This window comes from Cuculus canorus, chromosome 2 (assembly GCF_017976375.1).
Source record: "Cuculus canorus isolate bCucCan1 chromosome 2, bCucCan1.pri, whole genome shotgun sequence".
NCBI classification, from domain to species: domain Eukaryota; kingdom Metazoa; phylum Chordata; class Aves; order Cuculiformes; family Cuculidae; genus Cuculus; species Cuculus canorus.
Window position 1 is genome coordinate 157,160,281 of NC_071402.1, and position 15,993 is coordinate 157,176,273.

The following is a 15,993-nucleotide window of genomic DNA, read 5'->3' on the forward strand; positions in this document are numbered from 1 at the left end:
TGGTGTTGAACCTCTTAGCACTGCACTTGGCCTATCATTCCATCCTGTCCGGAGCCCTCTATAGAACCTCTTGACCATGGAGCATATCAAAACTCCCAATTAACTTGGTGTCATCTGCAAACATCTAATAAAGGATGGACATTCTCCTTAGCCCTCCTTTTGCTGCTAATATATTTATAGAAACCTTTTTATTGTCTTTTATGGCAGTAGACAGATTAAGTTCTACTTGGGCTTTGGGCCTTCTTATTTTCTCCTTAGATAGCCTCACAACATCCATGTAGTCCTCCTGAGTTGCCTGTGCCTTCTTCCAATGTTCATAAACTTGTTTTTTTCCTGTGTTCCAACCATAGAACATCAGATTCCTGACTGATATTTAAAGATTATTTTTGTTATTGTGCATTTGTTAAGTGCACAAAAATCTCAATGTTTTATAGGTGTAACCATGTAAGAAAAGCAGACTGCAATTTAAATTAAATATACAGGATTTCTTCTCCCTAAGTCATTTTACTTATTTTTAACATTTTTCCTTTCAAATATTTCTCTGTGTGCTTTTGTAAAGAAGGAGGGCTTCATCAGTCATCTAGGTCTAACAGGGATATTTTTAATTCTGATAGTGGGAATATGAGATTTGACAGAGACTCACTTAAGTGGATTCACTTGAATGACTAATTAATATGACATCAACACAGCCTTGCAAAATGTATGAAACATAATTGTTCCTGTCAACTTATGACAGTCTCTTTCACCACTGCAAGCTGGGGTTATCATGGTCTTTGTTTTGTTTGCTTTTTAGCACTTTATGTCCTGAATAGGTCTAGGCAGTTTCCTAGTCAAAGATATTATTTGCCATAAAATCTAGAACAAACTTGCTGAAAGTTTCCTTACAAATATTTCTACTGAAAAAATGCACCTTTAGAGTTTTCAGAAAGGAAAATAAATCCACATTTCTCACTGAATTCTTGCTGTTTGATTTAATTTGTATTTTCCATGGATTTTTTTTAAAAGAGTAAAAGAATGGTCAGAAATGGAAAATAATTTCTTTCTCCTAATATTCTCTTTTAAGCGTTTGGTTTTGAAGGTTTTTTTCATTTAAAAAATGAAATATTCCTGCAAGTAATAGCATACTATGCTCCTCTGATTTCTTGTGACAAAATAACTAAAGAAAAAATTATTTACACAATAACAGAGAAAATGCAAGATCGTGTACAAGAAAATCACATAAGAATTCAAAGAATACAATAATGCCATTACGGCCCAACATCTGCCACTCTCCAATTATTGTATAATTAGAGTAGCTGTAGACATGGAATCTGATGTGACTGCTTTTATTTTATACAGACTATGTTTCAATGTTCACACAACAAGATGCAGTAAAACAACTTTGGGCAATAATACCTGAAAAGCATCATTCTTTCCTGTTTTCAGTTTTGCTTCTGCAATCCCAGATTAACCAATCTGCTGACTGAAACAGATATTTCTGGAGTTCTAATTTAATATAATTAATTGCATTTTTTCATGCACAAGTGCTATTATGAAATAAATCCTCATTGGAGAAGCTACAAAATGTGCTCATTTTTGTGTACTAAATGTGTCTAGATTGCTAATGATATCACCATTTTATCTTCTGCAGGTACCCCAACAATATGTGTCACTGTCTGGGCAGTGCTGAGACTTCACTTTGATGATACTGGGTAGGTATCACTGTGTGGGAGATCATTTCACGTGCATTCAGCACAGTGGCAAGGATGAAACCGAAATGTGGTGATCAAAGGACATGACTAATTTCTCCTTCCACTTCTAACGTTCATTTGTGTATGGAAGTAGTTTAGATCCTCTGTTCAACCAAGAGTGCTTTCCTATTTAGCTGCATGAATAGCCATAGTTTAGTCTTTATGTCCCTGTTGCACTGGTGAATTAATGAAAGGAGACATAGGCATCTACCTTGTAAACCTGCAGCTGACACAGTGGCCCTCAATTCAGTGCTCATTTAACTTAGTGGAGTCCAGGCTATGGTTTATCTCATTTTAAAAGAGCTGTCAGATGAATCACACCTGTGATTGTCTTCTCCTCTCCAACTCATTATGAAGGAAGATAAATGTGATGAGCTCATCTGTAGAAATTATTGCAGATATCGCTGATGTGATGAGTGAAATCTGCACAAGGAGTTGCTGAGATTTGATTTACAAAGGCAATTAGGAGTTTAACTTCCCTATGGAGAGTTTATTTCCACAAATCTAGTGGTGGAAATCAGTAGAGGTAAGACAGAAGTCCACATACCATCTTCTGTGTGAAAAAAGCATGAGGAAATGGAATAGTTCCAGAAAGAATTCAACAGGATAGATCCCACCCAAATGGTCTCTCTGTAGGAAAAAATAAATGCAAAGATCCTGTAACTTTTTCTGAAGGACCAGAAGGAAAGACTGCTTCTAGACATTGCCCTGCCCATCTTGGAAGTCAGTAGATTGACTGGTCTGATAGAGCAGCAGACATAGCCGATAGGAATGGACTTGAGTGTACACCTTGAAAATACAAACTTAACAATGTTTTTTAGTGATAGCTGTGTTTGACATTGGTGAAATGTTAGGGATAATGCTGGGAACAAGGGAGACTCAAGTTTGAATAAATGATTGTTATATGTCCCTTCCAACTGAAATAGTCTAGTCTGTTCTGTTCTGTTCTGTTCTATTCTATCTATTCTTTGGAAAATCCACCTGTGGTCCTTTGAAGACATTGGTCTGAGTGAAAGACATCATTATGTTCCCAAGTCTCATTTCCGAGACACTTAGGATTGTGTTTTAATTTTGGGTTATACTAGGGATACCTGGATCCAAACTTTGCACAAGACTTACTACTCTGTCAGGTTTTCTTCATCCTTGTTCTTTCATGTTCTTTTTAGAAAGCACATAAAGCCCTTCCTCCACTGGTGTAGCCACGGCTTTGACGCAATGTTCTATTTCAAAATTAAGACCAATTAAATTGTTTATTTCCATGCAAAACAATCTAGAAACCCCTGTTGTGTCATTATTATGATTACAACTCTGCTCCTGAATGCAATAATTTCTCTTAGGAGTCCAAAGACTCCTTGCATTTTTGTGGGTAGGGGGAACGTCTCACAGAAGAAAAAAGAAAACCCAAACCTCTATCCTTTCTTTTAATTAGAGAAGCTATTTAGCATGCAGCACATTTAGACAGATTCTAGCTGAGCGTCTCAGTGGTTACTTTTTAAAAATCAGCAAGAATTGTTCTGGGGGTGGGAGAGAAGCCAACATGAGCCTGAAAACATTGCAGAAATTACTGAACTGGGGAAACCACCGTTGCAAAAGCATGGACTAGAATACAAACTCCGAGTCCCCCTCTCCTCCTGTTGTCTCCTTATAAAACTGGCAGAGCTCCCTTGACTTCAGCTCCTGATTCACATCACTGTAAGTGACAGGTTTGTGGGCATAAACGCAACTGTCTGTTTATCCAGAGCTGTGCTACCAAATTAAATCGAGCTATACCGTATGTACACTGGAGATGTAACAGAGATCAGGCTTCTTCAAATGGAAATCAATGCCTCCACCATCACACTGGCTCCCTTCCTTCATCCATCCTGAAAAACACTCCTGTGTGTCTGACCTCTAATGATGCATTTGAATGAAATTAAGGACCCTGTTTATGTAGCACAGCTTGTTGGCTGATACCACAGACTGTTGTGCATTACATATTTTTCCTCCTGGTCATGTTCGTCTGATGAGAAATTGATGTTTCTTCCACCACATCCATCCTATTGATGTCACAGGGACTGTAGCAAAAAAGTCCTTGAAAAACCCTTTGTGTGAGCTTGATTAACTAGTTTTTTGACATCTCCAGGGTAGACAATGGCAACTGATCTTTCTGGGGATACATCCTACAAAAGGAGAGGAATAGGTCTAAGAGTAGGCATTTGTAGGGGATGATCTATTACCCTAGGGTACACATTTTAAATACATCAATACAGAAAAAAAATCCACCAACAACCCTCAAGTGTCTTTTTTGTCCAAGTTGGAGTTTGGGATAATTAGCTGAGCTGTAGATGCCTTCAACATAGATGACTGGAGCTAGAACAGGTAGATTTTGGAGACTAACGAATTTAAGCTGAAACAGGGTAGATTTAGGTTAGATATTAGGAAGATATTTTTTGATGTAGGGGTGGTGAGACACTGGAACAGGCCATCCAGATAAGTTGTGGGTGACCCAGTCCTGGAGGTGTTGAAGGCCCGGTTGGATGAGGCTTTGAGCAGCCTGATATAGTGGAAGTTGCCCGGCCCATGACAGGGGGGTTGGAACTGTATGATCTTTAATGCCCCTTCCAACACAGACCATTCTGTGATTATATGGTTCCATCCTCCGTAGTTTCTCATTTCTTCACAAGCAAATTGCCATACATCAATGATGGTTTGCACTTAGAATTTGCTCAGATTCTTCCAGTATCGGTCAACTCACTAAAGAATTTCAGGGCAGATTAAATATTCATCTTACAGAGACAGATCTCTTCAAATAATGAGTGATTTTGAGGAGAGGTGCCGGATTTACAAATGCATACAAAGAATTAAAAAGATAATTGGTGACTTTAGATGTTTTTGTTTTGTGGGATACAATCATTGATAACTGAAAAAAAACCTCACTTCCCAGACTGCGGGTGAGAAGGAATCTCAGCCATAGGTCCCAAAGAATTTGAGGGATTCAAAGACAGAAGCAAAAATGTGTAATTCTGTGCAAATCTGGCAGCACAGCTCTAAATTTTCTCTCTTCTCACCAGCTCTACCATACAAATACTTATTTTTGGATGTCTGGGGATAGAGTATAATATTGCATATGTAAGTCAGCCCAAAATTTCCAAGCCAGGCATCACTCAGCTGCTTGGGATTTCTTTCTCATGCACTTTGATGATGGAATTTTAGCTCTGCATCTTCACGCTTACACATTTATAGTTTTGTTTAAAGTAAAGATTTCCATTATTACTCCAGATGTTACCAGACAGACATTTAAACGACAAAGAATTTGCATCAAGCTGTCCTAAGATCAGCACTGTTTTATTCCTCTCTCCTCTTTCAAATTGTTTCTGGGCATCCGACAAATAAATGCACCATGACAACCAGTGCTGGGACTTCTGGCTGTTGTCTCAGTGGGAGGGAAACCCTCCTCCTAAGAACTGCAGGTACAAAGTAGACATTTTTCTGTGGTTTTTTATTTTCCCAGGGGACGTACAAAGGGAAGAAATTAGAGATAGATAAAAGACATATTTAACTAACAAACAAATTCTTAATGATTTAAAATAGTGTAGCAGGGGTGGTGTGACAAGGGAAAAAAGATTTTTTTTTATTTTTAGTGTTTATCTTTAAAAATATATTTTAAAGTTAAAATTCCAAATGTATATGGGTCCTTTAGTTAGCTTTCTCTACAAATGAATGTACAAATACATCCATATGGAATGAACTTCAGTAAAATCCTCTCGTGAATCTGGAGGAAGATTATAAATCCTGATGTCAAAATGCCATTTTGTTTATACCCACTCACTCCCAACACCATAAAAAAAGAGCTGACCCCAACTCTTGTCCAGTACTTGAACCCTCTTAGATGAATCCTTGTTCCTTGGTTGGACTTGCAACTCAATGACTGAAAAATCATTGTGTGAATAGATCCAGTCTCTAGTACATCCTTATGTACTTGATATGTGTAAGAATCCTCAAGTCAGTGTAAGGAACTACTATTCATAACTGTTTAACGTGAAAAAGTGACTGAGACATCAAATTTTGGAATAACCATCTCTTACGCTTTCAGGTATCCCCATCTTTCTTTCCCTTCTGTGAGTTGTTATCTTAAAGGGACAATTTTACAGTTGTACTTTCTGCAGAGACAGAAACATGCATAGAGGCTAAACTGTTAGGTAAGAGGTACAACTGAAACGGCCACAAAAATGCTTATTTTACTTTCTGATATGTTTAGTAAAGCTGTGAAAGAAAGCTACAACAGGGACAGCTAAACATCTAGTACCTTTGAACCCAAATAAAATAATTGATCTTCAAGACCAATCTCCCACTCTCTGCCTAATTAAAAAACTTTTGTAAGTTTATTCATTTCTTTGTTATATCTTTCTCTTTCCTTCTCTTTTCCCACCCCATTATTTCGTTAACAACTGCAGCTGCTGGGACATGAATGACAATACTGCCTTGTGGTGGGTGATCAAGGGTCCAGTGGTTGGATCAATCATGGTAAGTAGCAGATGGAGGAGGTTCTTCCTCAAAACTTCTGAGGTCAAACTGATACAAATAGCTTCAAATGGCTTTGGAAACATTGCTGTCTGCTGTGTAGGACTACCGGGCAGCTTGTCTAAATGTCCTCCATTTGCCATCCACAAAGCTAAATAATTCCATTGATATAACAAAGGTTTAGTACAAGTTAAGTGTTGGTGCTCTTTCTGCAAGCAAATACTATGTAGACAAGGAGTTATTCACTTGCTTAAACATAGATACCAAATGCCAAAGGTAAGACCCTAAGGGATATGGAACATTTGCCTGGGGCTGGCAGATATGACACAGGATTTATGGGAATCCTGTGCCATTTGATGTGGCAGCTGAAGGCCAAGTGGGACAGCCCAGGGCATCTAAAACAATACTAGATACCAGTGACTAGGAACCTAGACTAAGTCTGTTGAATGGAATTCATTTCACATCAATATTTATCTATCTATAATTAGCTTTATATTTATAATGGTATCATAGACATTTTAGAAGAAGTTTACTTGAAAAGCTGTTGGCTTATCATGTTTAAGCATCTAGTTCTGGGCATGCTAAGTTGCTCTCCATACTCCAGTGACAGCCTGGCCAGGTCTTCGATGACTCTTGTGGGAATTTAGACATACATCTCAGACGTATATATTTACTTGCAGGTGTTTTCATCAGGTTGGGTGCTTCTCCTTTTAAGCACTTGGATGACTCTTTAAAGTACAGTAACTCTCAGACACATTAAAAATGATTCAGCTAGTAACATTGAAGAGAGTTGAGATGAAGAGGGTCAAATGGACTGATTTTTTTGTGATATCGATGTATGTGATTTTCCATGCTTTATAGACATATTCTGTAAAAGATCATATTCTAGCTTAGGGGAATCAGTAATACCTGTCTTCTTTTGAAGGCAGTAAACACTGAAGAAACCCAGAAAGGAACAACTGGGCTTCTCCATTCACTTGTAGTTCCCAGATCAGACAGAAAATTCTTCTGAAAGAGGAATTGCTCACATTGCTCACATCTAATTTAAGATCTTGATCTCCTCACAGGAGTAAAAGCTTGCATAAGAGACCAATGTAAATATTCCAGTGTTTTCTTCTGATGTTAAGAAGCTATGTAGTTGCTGACAGCCACATCTGTGGCAAAGGCATCAAAATTTATTTTATTAATCTTTAAATTTTTAGTACTATATCTGTAATGAAGTGATTCTACAAAAGACAAGATGCCCAGGATGACATAAAACTAAAAGATACGAAAAACAACATTTGCTACTCCCAACACCTACTCAGGCACTGCGACCTCTCCCAAGAACTTTAGAGATCATCTTATCTTCAGACAGATTCAACCAAGTAGAGGGAAAGTGACACAAATTGGAATTTTCTGGAAAGAAAAGAGACTAAATTAGGAGTGAATTAAACACAGATGCTGCTAAACTGAGAAGACCCTTAGTTCAGAAAATGGGAGTTAAAGATTCTTTTGCTGTTTAGATCTTTGCTATATGGTTTTGATGTGCCCAGATCTTTTTCTTTTCTTCTTTGCACTGTTTGATAATGACAAATATCAAAATATTTTAGCATACGTCTGTCTTACCTGGTGCTTGGAACTGAAGAAATCTTGCCTTACTTTAGCTGCATTGAGGGTGATGTTTTTGCCTGGAAAAATAAACTTATGCCATTACACCTGACCCTATAAAATCTATAGGCTGCACTTTGGTGAAAAATAAGATGATGGAGCAAACAAGTCTCTGGGAAAGCTCCATTCTCATAGTTGATGTAATATATCATTGTAATAATTTTTTACTTTCTTTTTCTCCTAGATAAACTTTGTGCTTTTTATTGGCATAATTGTGATACTTGTGCAGAAACTCCAGTCACCTGATATTGGGGGCAATGAATCCAGCATTTACTTGTAAGTACAAATAAAGCAACAATCAATTTGAATATCTAATATACACATAGGAAAAAAAAACAAAGTGAAAAATGTACCTCAGCTGAATTAATCTCATTTTCAAAAATAGTCACAGGATTTATTAAAGTGCTTTTGTTGATTTTGGCTTTTTTTTTTTTTAATCCAAAATCCACTAAAGTGCATTTTAATGCCAGCTTTCCTCTTTCTTTAAATAATAAAACCATAAATACAAGAGTAAAAAACTCTAAATTTTTTTACAGGTCATTGTCTGGAAATTAACATACTGACCAGGCATAAACATTATTATACTCATGGGACAGTCTGCTGTGCTTCATAAGTTCTCAGAACAGGGTCCAATTTCATTGAAAGCAATGAGATATGGTGAAGTTTTCATCAGCTTTAGACTGAATCTTAATTTAGGAAAGATCTCCTAAAGTTGCCTGTGTTTGTGTTTCTGTAACTTTGAATGCATTCAACCTAAGCTAAACAAGTCCTGCCCCCTCCGTTAGAATTGCTTAAAAATCATGGAATCATAGAATAGTTTGGGTTGGAAGGGACCTTAAAGATCATCTAATTCCAAGCCCCCTATGATAGGCAGGGACACGTCCCACTAGATCAGGCTGCCCAAGGCGCATCCAACCTGGCCTCAAACACCTCCTTGCACAACAACTCAGAAGTTTTAAATCTTTGCTTGTGATTCCCATTCTTTTAAAAGTCAGCATCCTTTTTGCTGATTTCCACTTCATTAGAGAGCAGAGATTGTCCATTTGAGATAGTCGTCATTCCCATGTTAAATGCATGCATTCATTTACCATATAACAGTTATAGAACCATTTTGAATAAGTACTATGTGTAGTATCACATTTGGTGTTGGATTTTCAGCCTTAACACCACGCATATTTGCTTCACAATTTTTTCTGAGCTGCAGTGATTTCTAGCACTCATAAACATAGGTCAGATAATTTGTTTTAGCACTGGATTAAACAGATATCAGGGTAAAGTACAAAATCCTTATTTTTAGTACTTTGAAAAAAGAATATCTGGTGACTAGTTTCACCCTAAGCAACCATACTCATAGTATAATGATGTCATCTCCCCAAATGACAATTTTCAGGGAAAAATATGTCCTGCAGCTGCCTGCTTTTGTTCTCTTCTTTGTCTTGTTTACATTTACATGAAATGCTAATATTTTATGCATGTCTCTAGTCAGACATCCACTTGCTGAAAGCAGTGCCCTTGAAACTTGTTCTAAACAAAAAGAAAGCTTTACATTCATTCTGCAGGTGGATATCTCTCAGAATTAAAATTCAGGGTAGTGTAGTGAATAGGTTAACTCCCTGCATGGTTTGGCCCACGGTTTGCATGAAGATTTTCCATCTAAGTGCTGATGGGAAGTTATCTACTGAAAATCAGATTGTAACTAGTGCCCAATATCTGCAGAGCTAGTTGTGATTATGACCTGCTACGTGCATGTTTGGTGTCTGATGCATATCTTTCACATATGAAGCAAAGCATGCCATAGACTCCAGTGATTTAAGTAGATTATAAAACATCCTTCTCATTTTTGATCAATATGGTGACTGAGTTTCACTGATATTTTTCCTATGTGTATAGTTAGCCACCAAAACCAAGAAAAAACCATCATATTTTCTGTTTCATTCGCTGCCATTATTTTTCATATTTATTTGCAGCTTTATAAATGAGTGTGTATAAATTGATCTTGCGTTTATGTATGTGTTATGAAGTGGAGTGTTGTTTATCCAAACAGATTCGACAACAGAAAAGTCACGCAGAAATTAGAAAAAGAAATGGAATTAATAAGTTATGCAGATTTAGACTAGGCATATTCAATATTTGTGCACACATATCCTGTAAAAAGAGCTGTTACAATGAGGAAAAACAATAGATCATACCATGGTTATGTCACCATATTGAAATCTCTGTGGCATTTAGACTGTGGTCCATATTAAATATTTTCCATGTCATATTTTCAAACTATTAAATGTCATTTCATCAGACCTAATTCTTCATCCAGACCCTTACTCCACAACATATTTAAGTACTTTGCCTTTAGTACATGAGACAGATCAGCTGTGGTTGAGGATGTTCAGCCTGTTTCTGAAGGTAATATCACATGATATCTCCAGCTGTAATTGAAATTTACTCTACTATCTACCTTCCAGTCTTTGGAATAATCCTTTTAGCTAAACTTCTATCATCAAAAAAAAAAGAAAAGGTCCTACAAAGAATTGTTTCTTGATTTTGGGTAGGATTTACTAATTTCTTATATCTATGATACATGTTTAGATTCAGGTCCTTATAATGATTTTTTTTGTTAGGAAAATCTACCTCCAGTTCTATTTTATAGACACTATCATATGGTTCTGTGAATCACTGAAGCCTGTGTTTGGCTTTAAAAACCTTGGGGATGTGCTTGAATTCAAAGATTAATTATATATTGTTACCACTGTGCACTCATTATTAAAAATCCCCACTAGTGAAGTTAGCTGCAAGCTATGACAGGAGCACAACAGAAGAGTGCACTGCTGGGGAACTAATGCTTAAATAGCGCAGCCGCTAGAGGTTGTAACACTTTCTTTTAAAAAATTGAACAATAATTCGTATAATTTCCAGCATGATTACAAATACTTTAGTCCCATTAAAAAAAAACAAACAAACAGATTTTCTCTCTAAATAACCTGATGATCATCGTATGCAATAACCTTTGCCTTTAGGTAGATGAGAACTTGGACACTTGTAGATAATTCCTAACAATTTTCTGCAGCAGACAAATGCTTTAATGATTGTAAACTTCCATTTTATTGACTTATATGTTCAGTCATTCATTACCAGTCTCCTGCCTAATCGATCTTTATTTACTCAAAGCTGCCTGCATGCTGCTGATCCCATTTCAGACTAAACGGCTCAAAACATGTCAGATTCTGAGAGAACAATAACTCCATCCTTCCTTTACTGATATTTTAGATAGAAACTCCTCCTTATAGCTGAAATGGTTGGTGGTTAAGTTCATCAAAAGTATCTAAGCAGCTGAGGTAGGAATTAAAAAGGAAATAAAAGCCACTTCCTTTAATACTAATTTGGTTATATTATTCTTTTTCATTTGATTTTTTAACAGCCTTAGGCAGTTTTTATACTTCTTCTCAGCAGCCATCATAATCATTATTTACTTTTTGATGTAAGAAGTCAAATGCCAAAGGCATAAAAAAGTCATAACTTTGTTTCTTGAACCATGTTTGGTTTCAGTTAACCTGTGTCAGTCCTGAATAATTCCCCAAAACTAAGCATCAAAGCAAAGCAAGTCCAATAATGTAAATGCGACAGAAATTTATCTGAGTGAGAAGTTTTGAGATCCTCAGGTGCTGAGGAAGCATAAAGTAATATAGATTGCAGTCCTACTGTAATTAGGGCAATTATCTGTATAGTTCAGACAAGTCTTTTAGCTCTATATAGTGAATGAATTCCATAAAAAATTGCAATGTGCCATGGTCATGGACATGACATACTCACTTTTATCGTACAAATTAAAGTATCTTGTATTTATACCTGTATATTCAATCCAGTTAGATTTTACGTAACGTGCTTCCAAACTGAAAGCACTGCCTATTTTTTAGCAATCTCTAATTACACAGTTTGTAACTATTTCAAAGTGGCAGTTGATTTTTTAGGGATGCTGTTACCATATGCTAACGTCAAATAGCACCACATCAGAAGTCCATACATCCAATTCCAATGTACACTTATAGTTCTGGGGACTGGAAACACATATTCCCAGCCTTATTGTGGGTGATTCAGCACACCGTGTGTAACACCATTATTTGGATGGGTTTTCACACATCAGTCCCTGGTATGGAATTCTAGCAAACAGATGACAAATTGATAGAAGAAGGCTTCATTGTTTTTCCTGTGAGAAACTCAGACGATAGTGTGTAACATGGTATGTCAGTAACTGCTTCGAGGCATCCTAGTTTTGGTCAAGGTGTTGTGATTGAGTGTATTCACCCTCCGAAAAAAAACATATTCCTATAGAAGTGCCTACACAGAGCTAAACTCATGCTATTATTTACATGAGCATTTTTGTGTTGCTGAAAGAGTCATTATAGACAGAAGATCATCTAACAGTATCACTACCATAAACTACTACAGTAATTAAGTAGATATGCATGATGTAGATGCATGGTGGACTAGCCCTTAAGATTAAAAAGTCCCACACATTTCCATCAAGTCTTTGATTATTCATTCATTTTCAAAAAATTCATTTGTTTTCAAAAATCACACATAACTGACAAACCTTTTTTTATTTTATTTTTATTTCCAGTTTATCATGAATAGTATAATTTGGGAGGGGGAAGCTTGTTTCTGCTTTTGCTTTAACAGATTCTTCATAAATTTTGTATCATATGTTGAAAATTCAATGAAAAGAAAATAAACCCCACATAATATCTAGCTAATTCAGGTCTACGTCATTCCTCAGCATCTTGCTGGAAAGAAAGGAGAAACATGGCATATATCATAGGTAGGTATGATTTTACATATGATGCAACCTTGAGGGTTAGGGCAGGAGAAGCAATGCTGTAACACAAATGTTTTGGTAAACAACACTCCTCTACAGTTCACCTACAAAGTCACTGGGCACTCAGTGATTCATTCTGCTACCGCTTTGTCTTGCTGCAAGTGCTCAGACTGCCAGCTTTAATAATTATCGACAGGGTCTTTGTGCCAAAAGTCTCATTTTTGAGAAGAAAATGGCAGATGTTTGATGAAAGGTATGTTCTTTAGCATGGCACTTTAATTTCTTAACCCCAGGTACTATCAGTCGAATGCTGGAGTGCCCACTAACCCAGCAATGAAAGGAACCTGTGTCCCTGGGTAAATAATTTTCTATCACAAGAAAATAAAGTGGAAAACATAGACAATGACCATTTGGTGTCAGTTCTCATTTGTCAAAAATACTAGTGCTGCTTTGATTGACAATAATTCCTGATGGATTTATTTAATGCTTTAATGAAAATATTCTCATTCATAACTACTATACTTTTCATTTACATTTCCCAAGACAAATTATTATTGTGGGCTTTGGTTTGAGGGGTTTTTTTTGTTTCTATTTTGTATTTTGGGGGGAAAAGCAGGGATGGCAATTTTTGCCAAACGTTTTCAGGTAGAGATTGGAAAAAACCCAGCATACTCCTTAGGAATGTAAGTTAATGTAGGCTATGTACCACGGTTAATAAGAATATAGTTGCACAGGAATGTATTTATTTTCAGATAAAGTTATCAAAACCCCTATTCTGCTTTGATTATATACCTATACCTTTGCTGTGGTCTCAACAAGTATAAAATCAAACAGCACAGAATATTTACTGTGGGTAAAGTGTTCCTGTGACCTGCTATTCCTGTTGAATAGCTGAGGGTATGATGCACAAAGGAAGCTACTAAAAATTCCCTGTGGTGTCTCTGGCTTGTAGGGGAACAATGAACATACATCTTTGGTTGTCAAACCTAGCATCCTAACATAAAAGCTGTCATTTCATCTGGTATGCATCTCTTAGATTCTTACAAAGATGATGAGATCAGAAGAAAAACTATGTCCACATTGAAAGCGGTTTTGTTATTTCTTAGACCACTGGCCAAAGGGATATTCCAGAAGAGAAAATCAATATTTTCCAAGGAAATTCCATCAATTTCCAGTGACATATAAGCACTTTACTGGCACTTTGACAGGCTCTGGTTTTCAAATTGTTCATCACAAAACTTGTTTCTTGTTAGAAGATCAAGTGTGATGAATGAAGTGCTAAAATGTTATCTGCTTCTGTTTTTTTGAAATCCTTAGAAGGTGGTTAGAGTGTAAGTCCATTGAGCCTTTGCCTGCACAGATGATGTCTGTATGATGGATATTGATTCCTGCTTTTTTTCTGTTTAGAAGTAGTAATGAAAAACAGGATGATTTTGTCTTTAAACATTATTTGTGCACATTGCTGTAAGGTGTTTTTATAGGCAAATCTATGGTTTGAATGGATATAGAAACAGAGGAAGGGATACAACACTGATTTACATGGCTGATCAACTAGATGACTTCTTTGAAATCTGCCTAAGCTTCATGCTTAACAATTCTCTAATGGTGACTTAAAATTTCCACTTGACTCCATGCACTGTGGCAGCCTTTGAGAACAAGATTGTGACATAAATGAGCAAAGCACAGAATTCTTTCCCTGTCTGTTACGAGCAAGTCACAAACTGGAAAAGTGTGTGCATTAAAACAGAAGCCACTAGTAGATGGTCCTTCTCAAGGAAGATCCGGGTGGGCAAGTTAGTGAGGGAGACAATGCTGCCATGTTATATTCAGCAGTGTCGTTCGCTTGATCAAAATGTTCCTTTCATTTATTTAAGAAGAAGCAGAAATACAAAGCTTGATGCACTCTCAACAGTTCTATCAAACCTACAGCCCTGTTTCTGAGGAGTCGTAGGCACAAAAAAGGCTAGTGATATATGAATTCCCATTGAAAAGTTAGTAGTATCTGGATATTTCAGACCTTAATGTCTTTCAAAGCCCGTACCTAAAACATAGTGGCTTCATTGCCGCAGCTGGTATGAAGCAGCACTTAACAATATCTGGAGGCTCAAGCCAGTGTTTGCATCTGTGCTTCTGTACCTGTGTAAATATAGATCTTTGCCTACATGTGTACTGTGTAAAATGCAATATATATGTAAAGTTAAACCAGCATTGCTTTTTAAATGACAACAAATACTTTAGGAATGTACACAATATAGATCTTTTTACCTTACTGTGGAAGTGATTACACTTCTCTATATTCTCTGTAATATTATGACTTTTGCCACACATTCAAGTTTACTTACTAGCAAATATTAGGTTGCCTACCTGAAGAAAATGAGATTCAGGCCTTACGAGTGTTTCTAAAGTCACTGCACTTCATCAAAGTGACTAGCTTAATTTTGATTTGCATTGATAAATTTCTGTTGTCATGGAGATCAGCAGGATAGAGAACGTCCAGTGCCTAAGTTCATGCGTCCTTACTAATTACCCATGGATTTGGGTGCAGTGTTGCACCCTTTATCAGGCTAGCTTGCTTGCTGGGAAAGATAACGGTTTTGGAGATTCAGATAATTTTTTCAGAAAATGCAGATTAAGAGTTAATGTGGGAGCATCCAAGTTAGGCCATTCTGGCTGTTTTCCCCTTCCCTCTAGCATTACTTATAGCTAAGTCTGTTGTTTTGAATGCGTTGTTAGGATCGAAGGGATAGATCTGGCATTTTATATACCTTCAAGTTAGCTTGCTCTTTTACTTATTTTAACTGATTACTTAGTGTAAACATAAATGTGAAGTTGAAGCAACTGGTCATGCAGCAGTTGTTGCAAGACTGCAGACAATGGGGAATAATTCTGACATCTCTGATCTTGAACGTGCTTTCAACTTTCATCAAAGCTTGATGCAAGCCAACATCCATGGTCTTCCATTTACTTTTTGCTTCCATTCACGTTTTTGCCCCTGCCACATCAGAACAAAAGGAGTTTAATTTCCCCTCAGTGTCTCTGCTTCTCCTTGCCATTGATTTCTTGTGTCTCACTTCAGCAACTAACATGCTTCAAGTGGTTTTAGTTTTACATCTGAAGAATTATTAGGATGTATTTTAAGCAAGTACTTAAAGCCTGCAGGTACAGAAGGAGCAACAAAGACGGTGCTGACACAGTGCAGGTTTTATAATCTGGGCCGGTCAACTTCTCCTGAGACTCTCATAACTAGTCATATGCATAGAATGAATTGTGTGTTGCAAACTGGGTGATTGGTATATACTGGGTGGT

General features: G+C 36.8%; 1 protein-coding gene across 9 annotated transcripts in view; it reads left to right on the plus strand.

Moving 5' to 3' along the window:
* Positions 1-15,993, plus strand: part of ADCYAP1R1 (ADCYAP receptor type I) — a 155,973-nt gene that overhangs the window by 114,481 nt on the left and 25,499 nt on the right. For 8 of the 9 annotated variants that reach the window (XM_054059069.1, XM_054059072.1, XM_054059071.1 and 5 more), the window contains 3 exons: positions 1,631-1,691; positions 6,164-6,233; positions 8,065-8,156. In XM_054059069.1, coding sequence (XP_053915044.1) covers positions 1,631-1,691; positions 6,164-6,233; positions 8,065-8,156 — 223 coding nt within the window. Of the gene's footprint in view, positions 1-1,630; positions 1,692-6,163; positions 6,234-8,064; positions 8,157-12,648; positions 12,691-15,993 lie in introns of all 9 variants that reach the window. The other variant, XM_054059076.1, reaches the window with a different exon arrangement.